General features: G+C 37.0%; 1 protein-coding gene across 1 annotated transcript in view; it reads right to left on the minus strand.

Annotated features, from left to right (window-relative positions):
* Positions 1 to 13,300: 13,300 nt before the first annotated feature.
* nkd2b (NKD inhibitor of WNT signaling pathway 2b) overlaps positions 13,301 to 16,396 on the minus strand; it is a 40,176-nt gene continuing 37,080 nt past the window's right edge. The window contains exons 8-10 of the mRNA XM_079625655.1: positions 16,172 to 16,244; positions 15,830 to 15,945; positions 13,301 to 14,736 (exon numbers count right to left, since the gene is read on the minus strand). Of these exons, the coding sequence (XP_079481781.1) occupies positions 14,219 to 14,736; positions 15,830 to 15,945; positions 16,172 to 16,244 (707 nt within the window). The 3' untranslated portion in view covers positions 13,301 to 14,218. The remainder of the gene's footprint in view (positions 14,737 to 15,829; positions 15,946 to 16,171; positions 16,245 to 16,396) is intronic.

Below are 16,396 nucleotides of genomic sequence, written 5' to 3' on the forward strand. Positions count from 1 at the left end.
CCAGCGCAAACCCTCTTTTGCCGTTAAAAAAATACTGTTAGGATTTACTAAAGACTCGCAGTGAAAAGTTAGCGCTGAAAGGCATGGACAGGGTTATTTTGCGGCTGATCTTATTGCATTTGCATTTGTAGGAATTTCTCTTTCAAATGCTAAATGTATGGGAGGAGAGGATTTAAATGAATCATGCGAGGTGATTTACTAAGGTTTGCACTCGTCAATTTACTGGCATTTTTCGTCATTATTTAACACCCAAAAAAGCAGGTCTTAAACCAGACTCTAATTTGCGCTGCTCTTGGTAGATTGTGTTGGTCATTATGATCCGGCTGTGTCTGTGTGTTTAATGTGTGTGTCGTCAGTAGATCAAGCGCTGAACTTTACACTCCCATCGCCACTTTTACGGGATTGTGCTTTCATGCTAATTTGCCCTGTTTAGTAATTCTGGCCCTTATAATATTACAAAAGATTTCTATTTTTAATTAAAAGCTGTTCTTTTGAACTTTCTATTCATCAAAGAATCCAGAAACAAAATGCATCACGGTTTCCACAATAAGCAGAACAACAGTTTTCAACATTGATTGCTGAGCAGAAGTTTCAAAAACATTAAAAAAATTCTACCAAACCCCAAGCTTTTGAACATTAGTCTGACCAGTGGAACACACACACACACACACACACACACACACACACACACACACGAGACCAGATGTCAGGCTCTTTTGTCACATGGATTACAGGAAACACTCAGCAAACACCTGCAGGTGTGCATTCCACACAAGGGCAAAACTAGACAAAACTCCTCCTTCATATCAATAAAAACCTGTCTGAGCTTTTAGAGATCCGAGACCACCAGTCACAGTCAGTAGCGTAATGAACTCATTCAAGCAAAAACTGAAAACTGTGTCATTATTTACAGACCCTCATGTCGTTTCAAACCCGTTGAACACATTCATGAATCTTCACTTCATAGTAACAAAAAGGGCAATCATGAATCATATCAGAGCTCATTACAACACGTGCGCTGAATATTTCAGGTCTGCGTGACAAAATGCATGTTAATATTTGCTATTCAATCAAAATCTTCCCTTCTGTTGCAGCTCGCAAATCTCATCCACATTCACACAATAACCAGAACCTGACGTCAAACCGAAAGCATGAATTCTATGAAGTGAATAATGACATAATTTTTATTTTTGGATGAACTACTAAAAAATTAAGCCTAAATTTAAGATGTATGGATTACAAATACAACTTTCATGCATTTGGATTACAGAGTTTAAACATAAATTAATAAACTTAATATGATGCATATTTGTCAGTCATACAACAGTAACGATGTTAAACTATTAAGCGGTTTTAACCAGGTTTATATATTTATCTTCAATAAATTACATTTCTTTCAATCTCATAAATTTTAACTGAATATAGCTTGTTCCACATTTTCACCAGTTATACTTTTTAACTGAATAAATTTGTTTTCTAAGCAATTTGAAGAAATGCATTTTGATAATAGGCACATATTTAATGCCATGATTGCAGAAACCTGACTGACAAATATGCATGACATTAAGTTTACCATTTTATGTTAATGTATTTATGTGTAATCAGTGTGATTTAAATGGATGGACATTTTATATGCAATTTAAATATATAAATCTTCAAATTAGGCCTTAGTATTTTTGAGTGTTTTATTTTTGAATATTTTACTCTCTTCACCGTGAGATCATGTCCTCAGTGAACAGGGGTGAGACAGAGTTAAGTCCAGGGATACGGGTTTGAAAGGCTGCGATTATGAGAAGGAAGAGAGGCTGATGGCAGCTGTATATCAAACACCTGGATTGTTAGGCTTAGGGTTAGTCGAGTCTTTCATTTACTGAGGAAAGGACAAAAATTACAGGCCAATGCAAGAAGAATTTATGCAGGACAAACTTGCTAAAGGCTTTGAAACATTCACAGCAAGTGAGTCAGAGATGGATGAATGAACAGGTAGACTTCCACAGTAGAGCTTCAGTCACACGCTCAAATGAGAAACTGTAAATATCTCAGATCATGGGCGTTTTCTTCAGGTCACAGAAGGTGTCAGTGTGGTTTGGGTTTATGAGAAGGACGTGACTTATCGGTTGATGACCTATATGCAAAGTTCAAGCAAAACTATAACTGCATTTGATCAAATTATCTCTTGTAAAGGACAAATAGAAAAATAAACTACAATTTACTATTGTCTGATGCTAAACTAATACGTGAGTGTTGTTTGTTCAGATCACTGGTAAAAAAAAAATCAAAAATGATCAAAAATATTACCAAATTTGCATGGGGATATTAAAAAAAAAGCTTTCAGATATTACTGATAAAGGACTAATAAAAAAATTAATACATTTGAGATTTTCTGAAGCAAAACTATAGGGTGATGTGTTCAAATCAATGTAAGCACTAGTAAAAGTCATGCTTCAAAAATAATCAAAACTGGAGGATATAAAAAAAAGTATCGCCTTTCTCTCGTATGTTTCTGATAAAGGACAAATAGAAAAGAAACTACATTTCACAGAATCTAATAGGGTGATGTTTGCTCAAATCATTAGAAAAGTCATGCTTCAAAAACATTAATAAGCTTGTGGATATTTAAAAAGAAAAAGCTGAACCATCGCATTTCTCAAATATTTCTGATAAAGGACAAATAAAAAAAAGAAACTACATTTTGACAGTTTCTGATGCCACATTTGAAGCTAGGGTGTCGTGTTTGTTCAAAGCACAATTAAAAAGTATGCTTAAAATATCAAAAACCTTAAACTTGGGGATATTTGAGATATTTAGACATTATTTTTTGGCTTGACCGTTGCGCTCGCACCTTGAGTGTTTTGCTGAGTCTCTCCATGACATGCCGCTCTAAAAGTGCACAAAGTTAAAATAGCTTCAACATTTAGAAAATCAAATCTCTTTAAGAGAACAACCAATATTTTGCCCTGGTATTTAAGCATTTTTTCCATAATTGGACATTGGTTTTGTAATATGGATTCACTATGACAGTGCACTTTATTTTTTGAACTATTACAGACTCCTCTATTTATTGTGTGAATAAATTACAGTGAAATTACTCCTAATTTGCTCCTAAGACTGTTACCTGAATTTGTTTCACGTTGAAATATTAGGGAATCACGATATATCTGAAAATTGGGCCGATGTATTAAAGCCAATAAATAATGTATTATTTCCTTCAGCTGAGACACTCTGTTCGCCATAATGGTTTTGAATTGATTGAAATATGATTGCAATCACTTCAAAAAGTGCAACATGTGCAGCGCAAGTCTGTCATGCTCCATAAAATGATCATGGGATATGGCTTTCAATGCTGAGACTTTTGTTTTTCTAATCAGGCTCTCAAAAATTACATTAGATTTATTGGCCAATATATCGGTTATTGTATCAGCCACAATTTCCATATCGGTGCATCCCTAGAAATATTTAAAAGCATGAAAGGAGCATGTATATTTCCGCTTGTGGACGTTGGGAGATAAGTGAAGAGTTTTTCAGGAAACCAGCCCCTTGTCGTTTCCAGTAAAGGCTCAGAAATGAGCGAGAGGCATGAGACACGACACACTCCCTTGAGTTCGTCCGGTATCGCAACATAAAGGCGAGAGGAGTAAATGAACACCCGTAGGGAGGGATGGAGAGGGAAGAGCACGTGGGCGAGGTACTTCCTGTTTTCATTTGGGTTAATTATACTCCTCTCCAGAGGATAGTTCATATCTCAAGAGAAGTTCTTCAAAACTGAGGCACGAGCAGCACTGCTAATGCAACCAAACATGCACAAAACAATCAGATGCACAAACCTCCCTCTTATAAACCATAATTCACATGCTTTTGATCAGATACATGTATACCTCAATGCAATGGAAAACAACGTCTGCCAAATGCAAAAACGTAAAAGTCAGGATGATTGTAGTGTAAATAACAGCGAGGTCAAGCTGTCAACTGACAATAGGCTTTAATGGCTCTATAAAGAGACTGTGCTGATTGCATGAACAGAAATGATCACACTTTAGGAGATAGTTAGGGTTATACACTAAAGATTTGTGAAAGTTTTTGAAATAAGTCTTTTATTCTCATCAAGGCTGCAATTAATGAATCAAAAATACAATATTATGAAATATTATTACAATGTAAAATAACTTTTTCCACGTAAATATATTTTAAAATGTAATGTATTCCTGTGATCAAAGCTGTATTTTCAGCATCATTACTCCAGTCTTCAGTGTCACATGATCCTTCAGAAATCATTCTAATATGCTGATTTGCAGCTCAAGAAACATTTTATTATTATCAGTGATGAAAACTATGCTGATTTGTTGCAACCAAACAAAACTTGACAAACTTTATAATCAGAAATTAGGGGCACAATGTCACATAATGGCTGTTCTTACGTAAACTAGATCATTTGCACAGTTATCTCTGTAATGGCTCTTTCCTGTTTGGTAAAGTGTTTGTTCAAGATGGATCCCAAGCTGTAGAGTTTGGTCTTTTTGTGCTAAAGGCCAAAAATACACTTGATGGCGTACAGTATGTTTGAATACTACAACCACCCCCGACTCTGAGGATTTACAATTTAGAGAGCGAGTCTGTTTTAACAGACTTAAGTGTGTCATTTTTGTATTTTTTATTCGTGAGCCAGTTTTAGAGACTATTTTTTGTCGGTTAAGACCACAAAAAGTTTAGCATTGTGACTTAACATTGATCTGTTTGTGTGAGCGGCCCATTGCGCAAATATTGACTTTGGGACAGGACTATCCGTTTTTTAAACAATGGAGGACGAAGAGAAACCTGTTTGAAAACAGTCACTATTTTTGCAAAGAAACCAAGTTCATGGATAAAAAATCCTTAGGAGGCACAAATCCTTGGCTGTGTCCAAAATGCTGAAAAATGCTGCCTACAATGTTTGGTGGATTTAGTGATTACAAGTAGTCATTAAACATTTGCTCGATTACCTCTACAGCTAAATATGTTCTTTATCATCAGCTTTGGAAGACTGTCTGAAACTGGTTTCACCTCAATACAAAAACATGCATGTGAATTCACAATCAGACTGGCAAAGCAGATTCAAGACTGTGAAAACCTCTCATGGTGACCAAGAATATTAAATATAAAAGTTCATGAGGGGCATTAGATATCATCTAATGGCTCTGCAATGCTTTCTAAGCTTTCTCACAAAAAAAAAAGTCAAATCAGAGAGAGATGCAAACACACCGCCGCCAAAAACTAACGCTCAAGTGGAAAATTCTATACTCCAAACGACACTAAAATTTGCAGAGAGGTCTAGTTTGATGTTTACATGTTCTCAGTCTTCAGCCTTGCCCACACTAAAATGTTTTCATTTGAAACTGCATCTTTTTCTCTCCATTTTGGCCTTCTGTCCACACTGAGATGGCGTTTTTGTCCTGCAAAAACGTAGCTTTTTGAAAACGCAAGTGGATACATTTAAAAACGCCATTTTCGTGTGAACTGTGAAAACTGAGGTATTTGAAAATGATGACGATGTTTAGTCATGTGACGCATTTTGAACTGACAGATATGTATGTGTGTACTAGTTTATACTATAGTAGTATGTGCCCGTTATGTGCCATTCACTTTCAAACTATTGCTAAAGATAAGTTACTTAGTACACTCTTCATATCGCAGTCCTGCAAACGCAGTCGCGTTTAAGACCAAACATGGCGACTGAGTGCGACCTGGACGCATCAGAGAATATATTTTGCCAGAAGAATAGCGTGAGAAGTTTATCTCTGTTTCGTCTGTATCATCTCAGTGAGCTTTTATGAGGTTTAACGCATGCAAAGTAATGAGAATTTAGTATTTTCCGACGTTTGGATGTGGATGAGAAACCTTTGAGAATGCTAGTGTGGAAACGCCGTTTTCAAATGTAACAGGATTTATGTAGACGTATAGCCTGAAGTGCATTAGTATTCTTGTTGCACTGGCCAGAAGAAGAGCAAGAGGAGGCGGGTGGAGAAAAGCAGCCCGTCGTGTCACCGCCGGCATGGGACGCCCGTCCACTTCTAACTGCACATTGCTAAGCAACAGCTTGAGGAAACAGAGAATTTGTACAGTGTTTGGTGAAAAAAGATGCACAATGGTTCTTGAAACTCTTGAAATCTTATTTCATGCATTGATTTTTATCATCTGCATGTCTAAATGTGTCACTTAGCAAAGTTTCTTGTAGTAAAATACACGCAGAACACAATAAATATAAGCAAACAAATGAACAAATGAAGCAGCTTCAGCCGAGAGGAAGATTAACAGTGAATACTGAATTTGCAAAGCATTGTGAGTTGCGTTTCTCTGAGTAACTGCACAGCTCTATCATATGCAAAGATTGTCTGTGATGTGTGTCACAGCAGATCCTGGAAATGAAGGGCGTAACTTAAAAGATCACACACATACAAGATGCAATCTGCATTAACACAGCAGTAAAATGTCCCCACATCACTAAATGATCACTAAAAGGGTTTATAACAGCTTCAAAAAGCTCTGAATGATGTGAAATGCAACATGAAAAGCACATTTACAACATCTGCATTTAATGCGCCGTGAGATGTGCAGCCATCAATCACTCAGTTAACAAGCACTTATAACACACGGCAGCAATTACCCATCGCTCAACGACACCCGACCAACTCAACACAGATAATAATTAACTCGCATTGCAGCGTCTTGGTATACTTGGAGTCCTTACAGACAAAATAACCAGCAATGAACCAATATATTGATTAATCTGCCAGTTTGCTCTTTTTTAAATAGCTAACATTGTCATTGCCCGATTAGCAAACATGGTTTCAACATCTGCAGGACCAAAATCAATCAGTATTTTTCAGTTTTCAAAAATGTTTGTGAATAATTGAGTTATAAATAGTGTAAAATAAGTGCATGTGCCATCCTGGTCTCTATCAGCATCGGCCATTGAATGATTATTCGATAGTTGTGTCAAAAATGAAACACTGCAGTCAGTCAAATCCAGATGCAAACGAGAACGCATGAACAAACAGGGACAAATGCCACTTTTATGCGCAAAATGTCCTTTCTTTTACTCTCTTCTTTGGGTTTATTCTCCTGACGCTCGTCAAATACACCGGTCAAGATGCCGAGCGAGGGAAAATAGTACCTGGTTCAATTAGACTCAAATTAGTGTGGAAAGGAAAAGTCGCTCTGTTTTGTTTGGAGGTCCCGTTGCAAAATTAGTGAACCGTTTTCCCTGTGGATTCAACTCAAGAGGCTTGGAGCTTAATCAAGTGGAAATCGGGCATAGACAGTGGGGGTAGAAGGACAGAATGAGGCAATTGTTCAACTCGCTCTTTGATGTCAATGCAATGAACCCAACAAAAATATACCAAGCTGTTGCACACAAGTTGAGGAAAATTCGACATAAATGAATCGCGTGCATGATTAGGATCATTATAGGACAATACGGGGCTATATGTACAAACAAATCCAGAACATCACGCCTCAGTCGCCGTCCAGCAGAGCATCAGCACTGTAAATGGATTCTCTTCTCTTCAGACGGGCCATTATGAGGCAGATGTATGTATTGTTATATCTAATCTGTTCTTTTTCTACATAATTCTCCCTTCAGCATCTCAGAAAGCACGCAGACAAACTCCCAGCGCCTCTATTGTGTTGCAGAGCTTTTCTCATGCATGAGTCGGGGCTGCGGATAATCACATTTTCCTAAGAAAGGCTTAGTCGTGCAAAGTAGCGCAAGTGTCTCTATAAGAGTAAAGGGATGCATTAACAGGAGCTGCAGCGTAACATCTTCAGCAAAAGTGCTCTGGGAACAAGTGTAGTGGGTACAGCCGTGCAGATGCAGATGTCTAGCAGGAGATCAGTGCAATGCTGAGATACAGCACTGGTCAAGTTTGGAAACATTACGATTTTTAATGTTTTTGAAAGAAGTCTCGTGCTCATCAAGCCAGCAGTTATTTGATCAAAAATACTGAAAAAAAAAAGTATTTCTGTTTGATTATATTTTAAAATGTAATTTATATACTGAGAGGCTGTTTTTGTTTTTTGTTTTTGCTCTGTTTGTTTTCTTTCTCCTTTTTTTAAAGTTTTTTTTTGTTACATGTATATGTACGTGTGTATAGTTAAAAAGCAAAAAAAGAATAAAGAAAAAAAAATGTCATTTATTCCTGTGATCAAAGCTGAATATTCATCAGCATCATTACTCCAGTCTTCAGTGTCACATGATCCTTCAGAAATCAGTATAATATGGTGATTTATTATCAATGTTGGAAACGGTTGTGCTGCTTAATATTTTACATAACATGTGATACTTTTTTCAGGATTTTTTGATGAATGAAAATATTATATCATTATCATTATTATTCTTTTTTGACATATCAAATCAGCATATTAGAATAATTTCTGAAAAGGATCATGTGACACTGAAGACTGGAGTAATGATGCTGAAAATGTAGCTTTGAATCACAGAAATAAATTAAAAATAGTAATGCCTTCAAACTTTTGACTGGTACGTTGTGTAGGCTATATATATAAATATCACAAAACTGTAGCAATGAAATGAACATTATTTTACAGAATATTGACAAAATAACATTTGAAAACAGTGAATGTGCACTCCAATTAGGCATCTCAAAACAGCCAAATATAATCCGATTTTTAGCAAGGTTTCCATCAAACATCATAAAATAATGACTTTATATTAAAGATGGTATTTGACATCAAAATGTTCCCATGCTCTTTTTTTGCCATCATGGGCACTTGTTGCACAGTCAGCATGTTGAGATCGAGATTATCCAGCGGCAGAATCAGAGCTCGCTTACCTTCTCTATGTGACTGAGATGCAGAGCAGCGATGCGTCGCGTCAGTTCCGCGCGTCTCCGTCGCGCTGCGCGTTTGAGCGCAGATGAAGGAATGTGGGTGACCGTGTGAAAGTGGCAACGCTTAACTGGCATTATTTTCTAACTTCCACCCACTCCGAATGGAAACAGCCAGTTGTCAATGGCAGAGGAGGTTCTCTCGCGCAGCACAAAGTAGGAACATTTGCATTTCTCCGACCCTCCCCTCGCTTTTCACGGATGGCATTGTGTGGCGCGGTTGGGGTCCTTATTTGGCCCCCGATTAAATCCTCACTGGCCTGCGCTCAAAAAACGACTTATAGTTATTATAGTTATAGTCTGACACATCGCGTTAAGACCTAGTATTTACTATATGCTCTTCTGAAATGTGCTGAATGCAACGACACGAGTTTTCAAAAAGCTTTACAAAAAAGTTTTGGAGCAACAAGTGTCATCGTAAAAAAGGAAAAGACACGTGACACCCCATTTTGAGGTTCCTCAGACTGACAGAACCCTCTGATGAACATGTCCTTGTCAGAGATCCTCAGATATCTTGTTGTATAGCCTACTGCCATAACTTGATCATATATCTCAAGTCTTTCCTTTATGATGCGGTTAATGATGGCAGTTCACGTTCTTGAAGAAACTTAAGGGTTCTTCAGAGAAAAAAGGTTTCTAGAAAATTCCTTCAGTCTTGACGACATGGAATTTCACACGTTTTAGTATTCAACATTTTGTTTTTTTAAACTCTGTAAATATTTTTTTTTTTGCTATTTACTTATTAGTGTGTGACAGATGAAAGTCTAAAAGGACAATCTTTTTACGATGAGGTATTAGCAAAATATTTTAGCAAAGTGTTAAAAATAGAAGTAGCTTATAGCATGTCAGCAAATAAGTTTCATAATGTTTGGTTTGTGTCTCTCTAAATCATTCCATCCTACTTCATAAAAATTACACAAATCTGCATAACAAAAATAATCAAAAGAAAAGATGGTTAAAACAATATCCAAATTAAGTCAACGTCCTCGTGTATTAATAAAAACATGGACATAATTTATAATAATAATATATATAAATAGAAGTATAGATTGTCATGTTTGCAGGACATCACATATGTCAACTACCCAGCTGCATATAAACTTTGTTTAAAAAATAGGCCTATAGGCTAATAATATAAAAATGTCAAAATATATTTTGTATATTTTTAAGTTATAAAAAATAACTTACAAATATAATACAATATAATATGATAATATAAAAATAAAATAATCATAAATGATCCCAATCCAAAATAAGGCCCCAGTATAGAGCTATAATTTCCCGATCTCGCCGCAAGGTGGCGCTGGAGCCCGCAGAATGCACAGCATTCAAATCCAGTTATAAGGGTTTGAACTGAAGGTAGCCTACTGTTATGTAAAAAGTTATTAGTCGTGTAAACTATTATTAATTCATTCGCAGGGTTAGTGATAGGAACAAATGTAGCCTACGGTTATCGACACTTGGTAACTCGACCCGCACGTGTTTGATTCCCACAGAATGAATTAATGACCAGATGTGTGTTGTTGATGAGAGCGGTGTGCCATTAGGCTACTTTACTTTATCAGACGTATCCTACTATTTTCAACTAGTTGTGTAGAAAAAAAAACATTGACTTACATTGAAGATACTCGAGGCATATCAATAGACCAAAATATAATAGAGACTTGAGGATGATTTGGCAACGTCCTGGAAAAAACCCGCAGTTTCGTGTTAACGAGTGTGTTAACATGGAATAACTTCATGTTAACCAACTCACTAAATAAATACGTCAAGTCAAGAATATTTGTATAGCGCTTTTCACAATACAGATTGTAAGCAGCTTCACAGTATTAAATAAAAAAATAAATAAAAAACGTCCATGTTTGGTAATGCTAATCATAAGTATTATTCATTAATTAATTAAATTGAACATCCCCAACTGAGCAAGCCATTGGCAACACGTGTATTTTCTCCTTGTTTAATATACAGTCTATGATTTTCCCGTTAAAAAATCTTGTTTGACACACATTCCTGAAATAAAAAATTAATTCAGAAGCTTTTGCGAATCATGTGTTTCTTCGAACCAGTGATTCGGAGCTGGTAATGTATCAAACCGCCAAAGTCACGTGATTTCAAGGGTTAGTTCACCCAAAAATTCTGTCAATTACCATAGACAGACAGTATAGGCTATATAGGTAATTACTCTCCCTCATGTTGTTCCAACCCCGTACGACTTTTGTTCATCTCCGGAACACAAAATTAAGATATTTTTGATTAAATCTGAGAGCTGTCTCACTCATCCATAGGCTTCTATTGTAATTGAAACTTGCCCAGAAAGTTAGTAAAGACATCGTTAAAATAGTCCAAGTGACTACAGTGGCTCAACCTTAAGTTTATCAAGCGATGAGAATACTTTTTGTGCGCAAAAAATTATAATAAACCAAAAATAACGACTTTATTCAACTATAAATTTTCTTCTGTGTAGGCCTCTGAGTGAGTTCACGTAGTGTAACAGCGCAGCGCTTCTGGGTTGTACGTCAGAACGTAGACTCACTATTGGCCGACGCTGGTCCTGTGTGTGATGATGCTGGCCAATAGTGAGCCTACGTTCTGACGTACAACCCAGAAGCGCTACATTGGAACAACATGGGTGAACAAGGCCGTGTGTCCACCAAAGCGTTTTTAGCCAGCTGAAAACGCCGAGCTATGTGCGCTTGAGAGCGTTTTGGCAGCGTAGTTTTTTTTCAGTTGAGACGCTTCGTTGCTGTGATACAGAATATCCGTTGGTCGGTGTGGTATTAGTCCCGCCCCTCCTCCACTGTGATTGGACGGTTGGGTAAAAAGTGACAGTGATGAGTGCTGCGTTTTACCCAAAGTTGAACATTCTTCAACTCACGGCGACCTGTAAAAAAATGCTGAACGCTCAGCGCTTCAGCATGAAAAAGATGCTCAGCATCTCGTTACGTTCATGGCGTTTTAACAACGCCGCGCTCCCATTGAAAACAATTGAAAAAACACGTCAGGCGCGTGAAAAAACGCTTTGGTGGACACGGCCTAATTACTGACAGAATATAAATTTTTGGGTGAACTAACCCATTCAGTAAACAAAGCTGTTACATCATAACCGTTTCGAAGGGTTCGCCGTTATGATCTCGAGTCAGTTTTATACATGATTTGTAGACATTTTAAAGACACATTTGTTCAATAGAAAGGAAATGTTGTAGGTAATAGTCTCTTCTATTTAACCAAGAAAAGAAACACAACAAGACCTTCAATTTAATCAAACAGGCTAACACTACAGACACTTAACGGAATCAGATGATTTGTTAATTGCATTTAATAGATTACACTTTCAATAAAAACGTTTCTAAATGGTTTGTAAAAGGTGTTTTTATACATGCTGAGTTTTCGTTGCATTTACACCGTTCTTTGCCAGCAATCGTGTGACGTTTCGAGCGCTTCGAAGCAAGTGATTCAGAGATTCGAAAAGCTTAGTTTCTCCAATCACGACTCGCAGTTGACGTGTCTTTGGTGGGCGTGGTCAATACAAGAGGGGCGTGGCTAAAGTCTGGGCGAACTTTTGGTGCATGTTTATCAAGTATTCTGTTGACTGTCCATTCTAATGAATACATTGCCTGAATATTGAGCAATTCTACTTAATCTATATAAAGAATGAAAGGCAGATGTCAAATGCAGTAGATGTATTTTATTAAAATATAAAAACAAATGCATATGTATAAACCACGATAAATATGCATATGCGGTATAATCATACAGTAAAATGTTTATATTCATATAGTTTTTATTTTTTAAACATAAAGGATATTTTAGCATTCAAACTGGCAGTGGTGATATTTCCTCTGGTAAGAGGGAGACGTTCAGTCCATGGCAGCTCTCCCAAAGGAGAAATAGCCTTTTTCTTTTCTTTTCTTTTTGTCTTTTTTTTTTTAGAAAAGCTACAGAGCAGCACCATTCACCTGAGATCCATGTTTGGGAGAAAATACTTGAAGAGAAACACAAAATCACATCCGAGTGACAGACAAAAATCTGTGGCCAAGCAGATCATGATGGCTAAATTGTACGATTATTTTATATATATGGAGTCATTCCTTCTATGCAGTACATTTCATGTCCCCATCATATATGTCATAATATACCGGATAAAATCTTAAATATGGGAATCATATTAGTTTCTTTTATTGGAATTAAGTGAACACAGGGGGGGGGGGGGGGGGGGGGGGGTATCTAGAGACCCAAGGAAAATGAATATCTATTCAAATTGAAATGTGAAAATCAAACATGTTTTCTTGGGTATATATTATATATGGGAAAAAAATATATATATATATAGATTTTTATACTGATAATAGATTTATAGGACCTCATTATTATTTAGCATCCTGTTTGTTTCAAACAAAACTCTGTTCTGTAATATTTTTTTTGCTACTAGTTGGTTTGTGTCCCGTCTAAATCATTTCATCCCACTTGATGAACTTACACAAATCCGTATAACTAAACAAACATAATCAAAACATGGAGAAATTAAGTTGACGTTCTCATGTAAACGGTCAGCAATGACTAACTTTAGCTCTATTTTCATATTCTTTCTAATGTGTAAATGATCAACATAATAAGTGCCTGAGTTTGACCAGAGCAGATTTCTGAATATCTGATATATGCAGTGTTGGGTGTAACGCATGAAAAAATAACACGAGTTATGTAATCAGGTCACTTTTTTCAAGTAACTAGTAAAGTAACGCATTACTTTTAAATTTACAACAAAATATCCGAGTTACTATTTCAAATAAGTAATGCAAGTTACTTTGTTTTCAGTATAGCTCAAAATGAATAAAACCAGTGAAATGCATGAAGTAACAGTGTTGTACTTTCTTCTCCTGTGCTATTCTTCTGCACAGCTGAAAGGTTTGAGCGGCGCCCTCTACTGTACAGGCATGCGTTTGCATTTCCTTCGGCCTGAGGCGTATTTATTTGACTTTAGGTGTGAAAGGGCATTTTTTAAGAACTTTTCTGTAATTAAAAATCAAACAAGCAAGCCCACCCCAGGAGAGAAAAATGTATGCAAATGTAACGTAACATTATTTCCCACAAAAAGTAACAGAATTAGTTACTTTTTTTAGGGAATAACACAATATTGTAATGCATTACCTTTAAAAGTGACTCTCCCCAACACTGAATATACGGTCGCTTTTATATAAAAGCTTTCTGAACATCCGTACTGCAGAACAGGAATGACGCCTGGGATTCTGCTCTGTTACGTGATCAATGATCGCAACGAACATAAATCCACAGCTTTATGAAAGCAGAGTGTCCGCTCCTTTAAGAATGGTCCCGGGCTGAAGTCATGTCTGATGGTAGTGGTGGTAGTGGTGATGATGATGGTGTTCGTGATGATGATGGTGTTCATGTCGCTGGACCACAGGAAGCATGAAGCCGGCGTTCTGCTCGCGGTCCGGCGCTGGAGACGGTTGTTTTGACGGAGACAGCGCTTGTTCTCTGGCTTTGGCTCTCACTCTCTTGCTGTGACTGTGCTGGAGAGGGTGTTGGTGACCCGACGGGGCTTGAGGCTGGTTCTGCTGGGGTAGATGGTACACATCCTGAGCCCCTGTGCCGTGCATGGAGGGATAGTAGCCGTGGCACTTGCTGGTTTTGGCCGCACCGGCTCCTTTGGACGTCCCCTTGGGGGATCTGATGAACTGGGGCCCGTTGCGCACACGGGGATCCAGCGCCACACAGTGGTCGGACATGACCTGCGACCGGCGCTGATGGGCCTGTGTCTCGGGCTCATGGGACCGGGAACGACTCTGGTTGTGTGTAGGCCGTGAGGGCGGCTCTTGCTGGGCCGCAGGAGGAGAGGTACCTTGCAGAAAGAGAACAATAATAATAATATATAAAATAATATTTTATAGAGGGTCAGCACAATGAAACATAGTCAAGGAATAATATTTTTTATAAAGGATCAGAACAAAATTAAGATTATATTTTGTAAAGTGTAACCACAATTAACACAATTAAAGAACAAAATGTTTTTTAAAAGATCAGAACAAAATTAATAAATTATATTTGATTAAAGGTTAGCGCAATTAACATAAAGAATAATATGTTTTATAAAAGATCAACAAAATCAAGAAAAAATCAGAACAAAATTAAGAAATTATATTTTATAAAAGGTCAATTAACACAATTAAAGAATAATGTTCTTTTTAAAGATCAGAACAAAATTAAGAAATTATTGTATGAAAAGGTCAGCACAATTAACATAATTAAGGAATAATACTTTTATAAAAGATCAGAAAAAAATTAAGAAATTATATTTGATAAAAGATCAGCACAATTAACAAAGAATAATATTTTTCAGAAATAATCAGAAGAAAATTAAGATATTTATATTTTATAAAGGGTCAGCACAATGAACAATTAAATATAAACTTTTTCATAAAGAATCAGAAGAAAATTAAGATATTTATATTTTTTAAAGGATCAGCAAATTCGAGTTCTGGATCGATTGTCGAGTTCACGCGCGTGATCATAGGTAACTAAACCTATGCGCGTGAACTCGAAAATCGACTACTTTGGACTTCGACCGAAAACAGGAACTAAATACAGGTATGAGCGCTTGTTGAATTAACATCATTTTTATTCATATCTTTCACATCTCCTGCAGTCAGATTCACTCGTGTTCACTCTGAAGGAATCACTCAACATGGCTGGGCACTTGTAATGACACATCAAGGATGATAAGAGAAATAAAAGCAGGTTTAAAACGTGCCCCATTCAAGTCAATAGGGTGCAAATTTTAAAAAGAGGATAACACGGTGTAGGCAACACTGATTTTTGTCGTTGTTCTCTGTATTGACAGCACTCCAAATTTACTAAAAATTGAGCTCAATGTTAAAATTGACCGGAGTTCTCCTTTAAGGACTGTTTTTCGGTGCTATCTAGTAAAATCTTACTGTCAAATCTGGAGGTGTAGTTCTCTATTCCAGCCAGATCCAGGTAATGATTTCTTCTTTCTGTGTTCTCATCCACGCAATAGTGATTCCTCTCGTGAGCTTCAGCAGGCTGACCTCTGTAACATCACAGTTAAAAAAACATCCATCATGCTTTAATACAGCACACACGGGCATATATACGGCATAACTACAGTTTCAGCACAGTCTAATCATACATGATTACTTTTTGAAATGGTTTCATACACTACATGTGATGCAACAAAACTAGATATCCCACATTATAATCAACAATGGCACCCACAGAAAGCAAACAAAGCCACACTCGACTCATTAGCTGGTCACCTGATGTGTGTGTGTTGCCGTCTCTCCTCCGCGTGAGCCGACTCGATGCGACTCAAACGACTCGCATCTCTCTCTGAAGAGGGAGCAAAGAAAGTGAGGCACAAACAAAGTGAAGTTATGATGTTTATGGTTGCTTTAAATGTGTCTTATTCCATCATACATTAAAGCGTGAACTGTTTTGTTGTATAATAGTTTGACTGAATCATTCATTTGTCCATTTAGACA

The sequence above is a fragment of the Phoxinus phoxinus genome (assembly GCF_949152265.1).
Source record: "Phoxinus phoxinus genome assembly, chromosome: 10".
Lineage (NCBI taxonomy): Eukaryota > Metazoa > Chordata > Actinopteri > Cypriniformes > Leuciscidae > Phoxinus > Phoxinus phoxinus.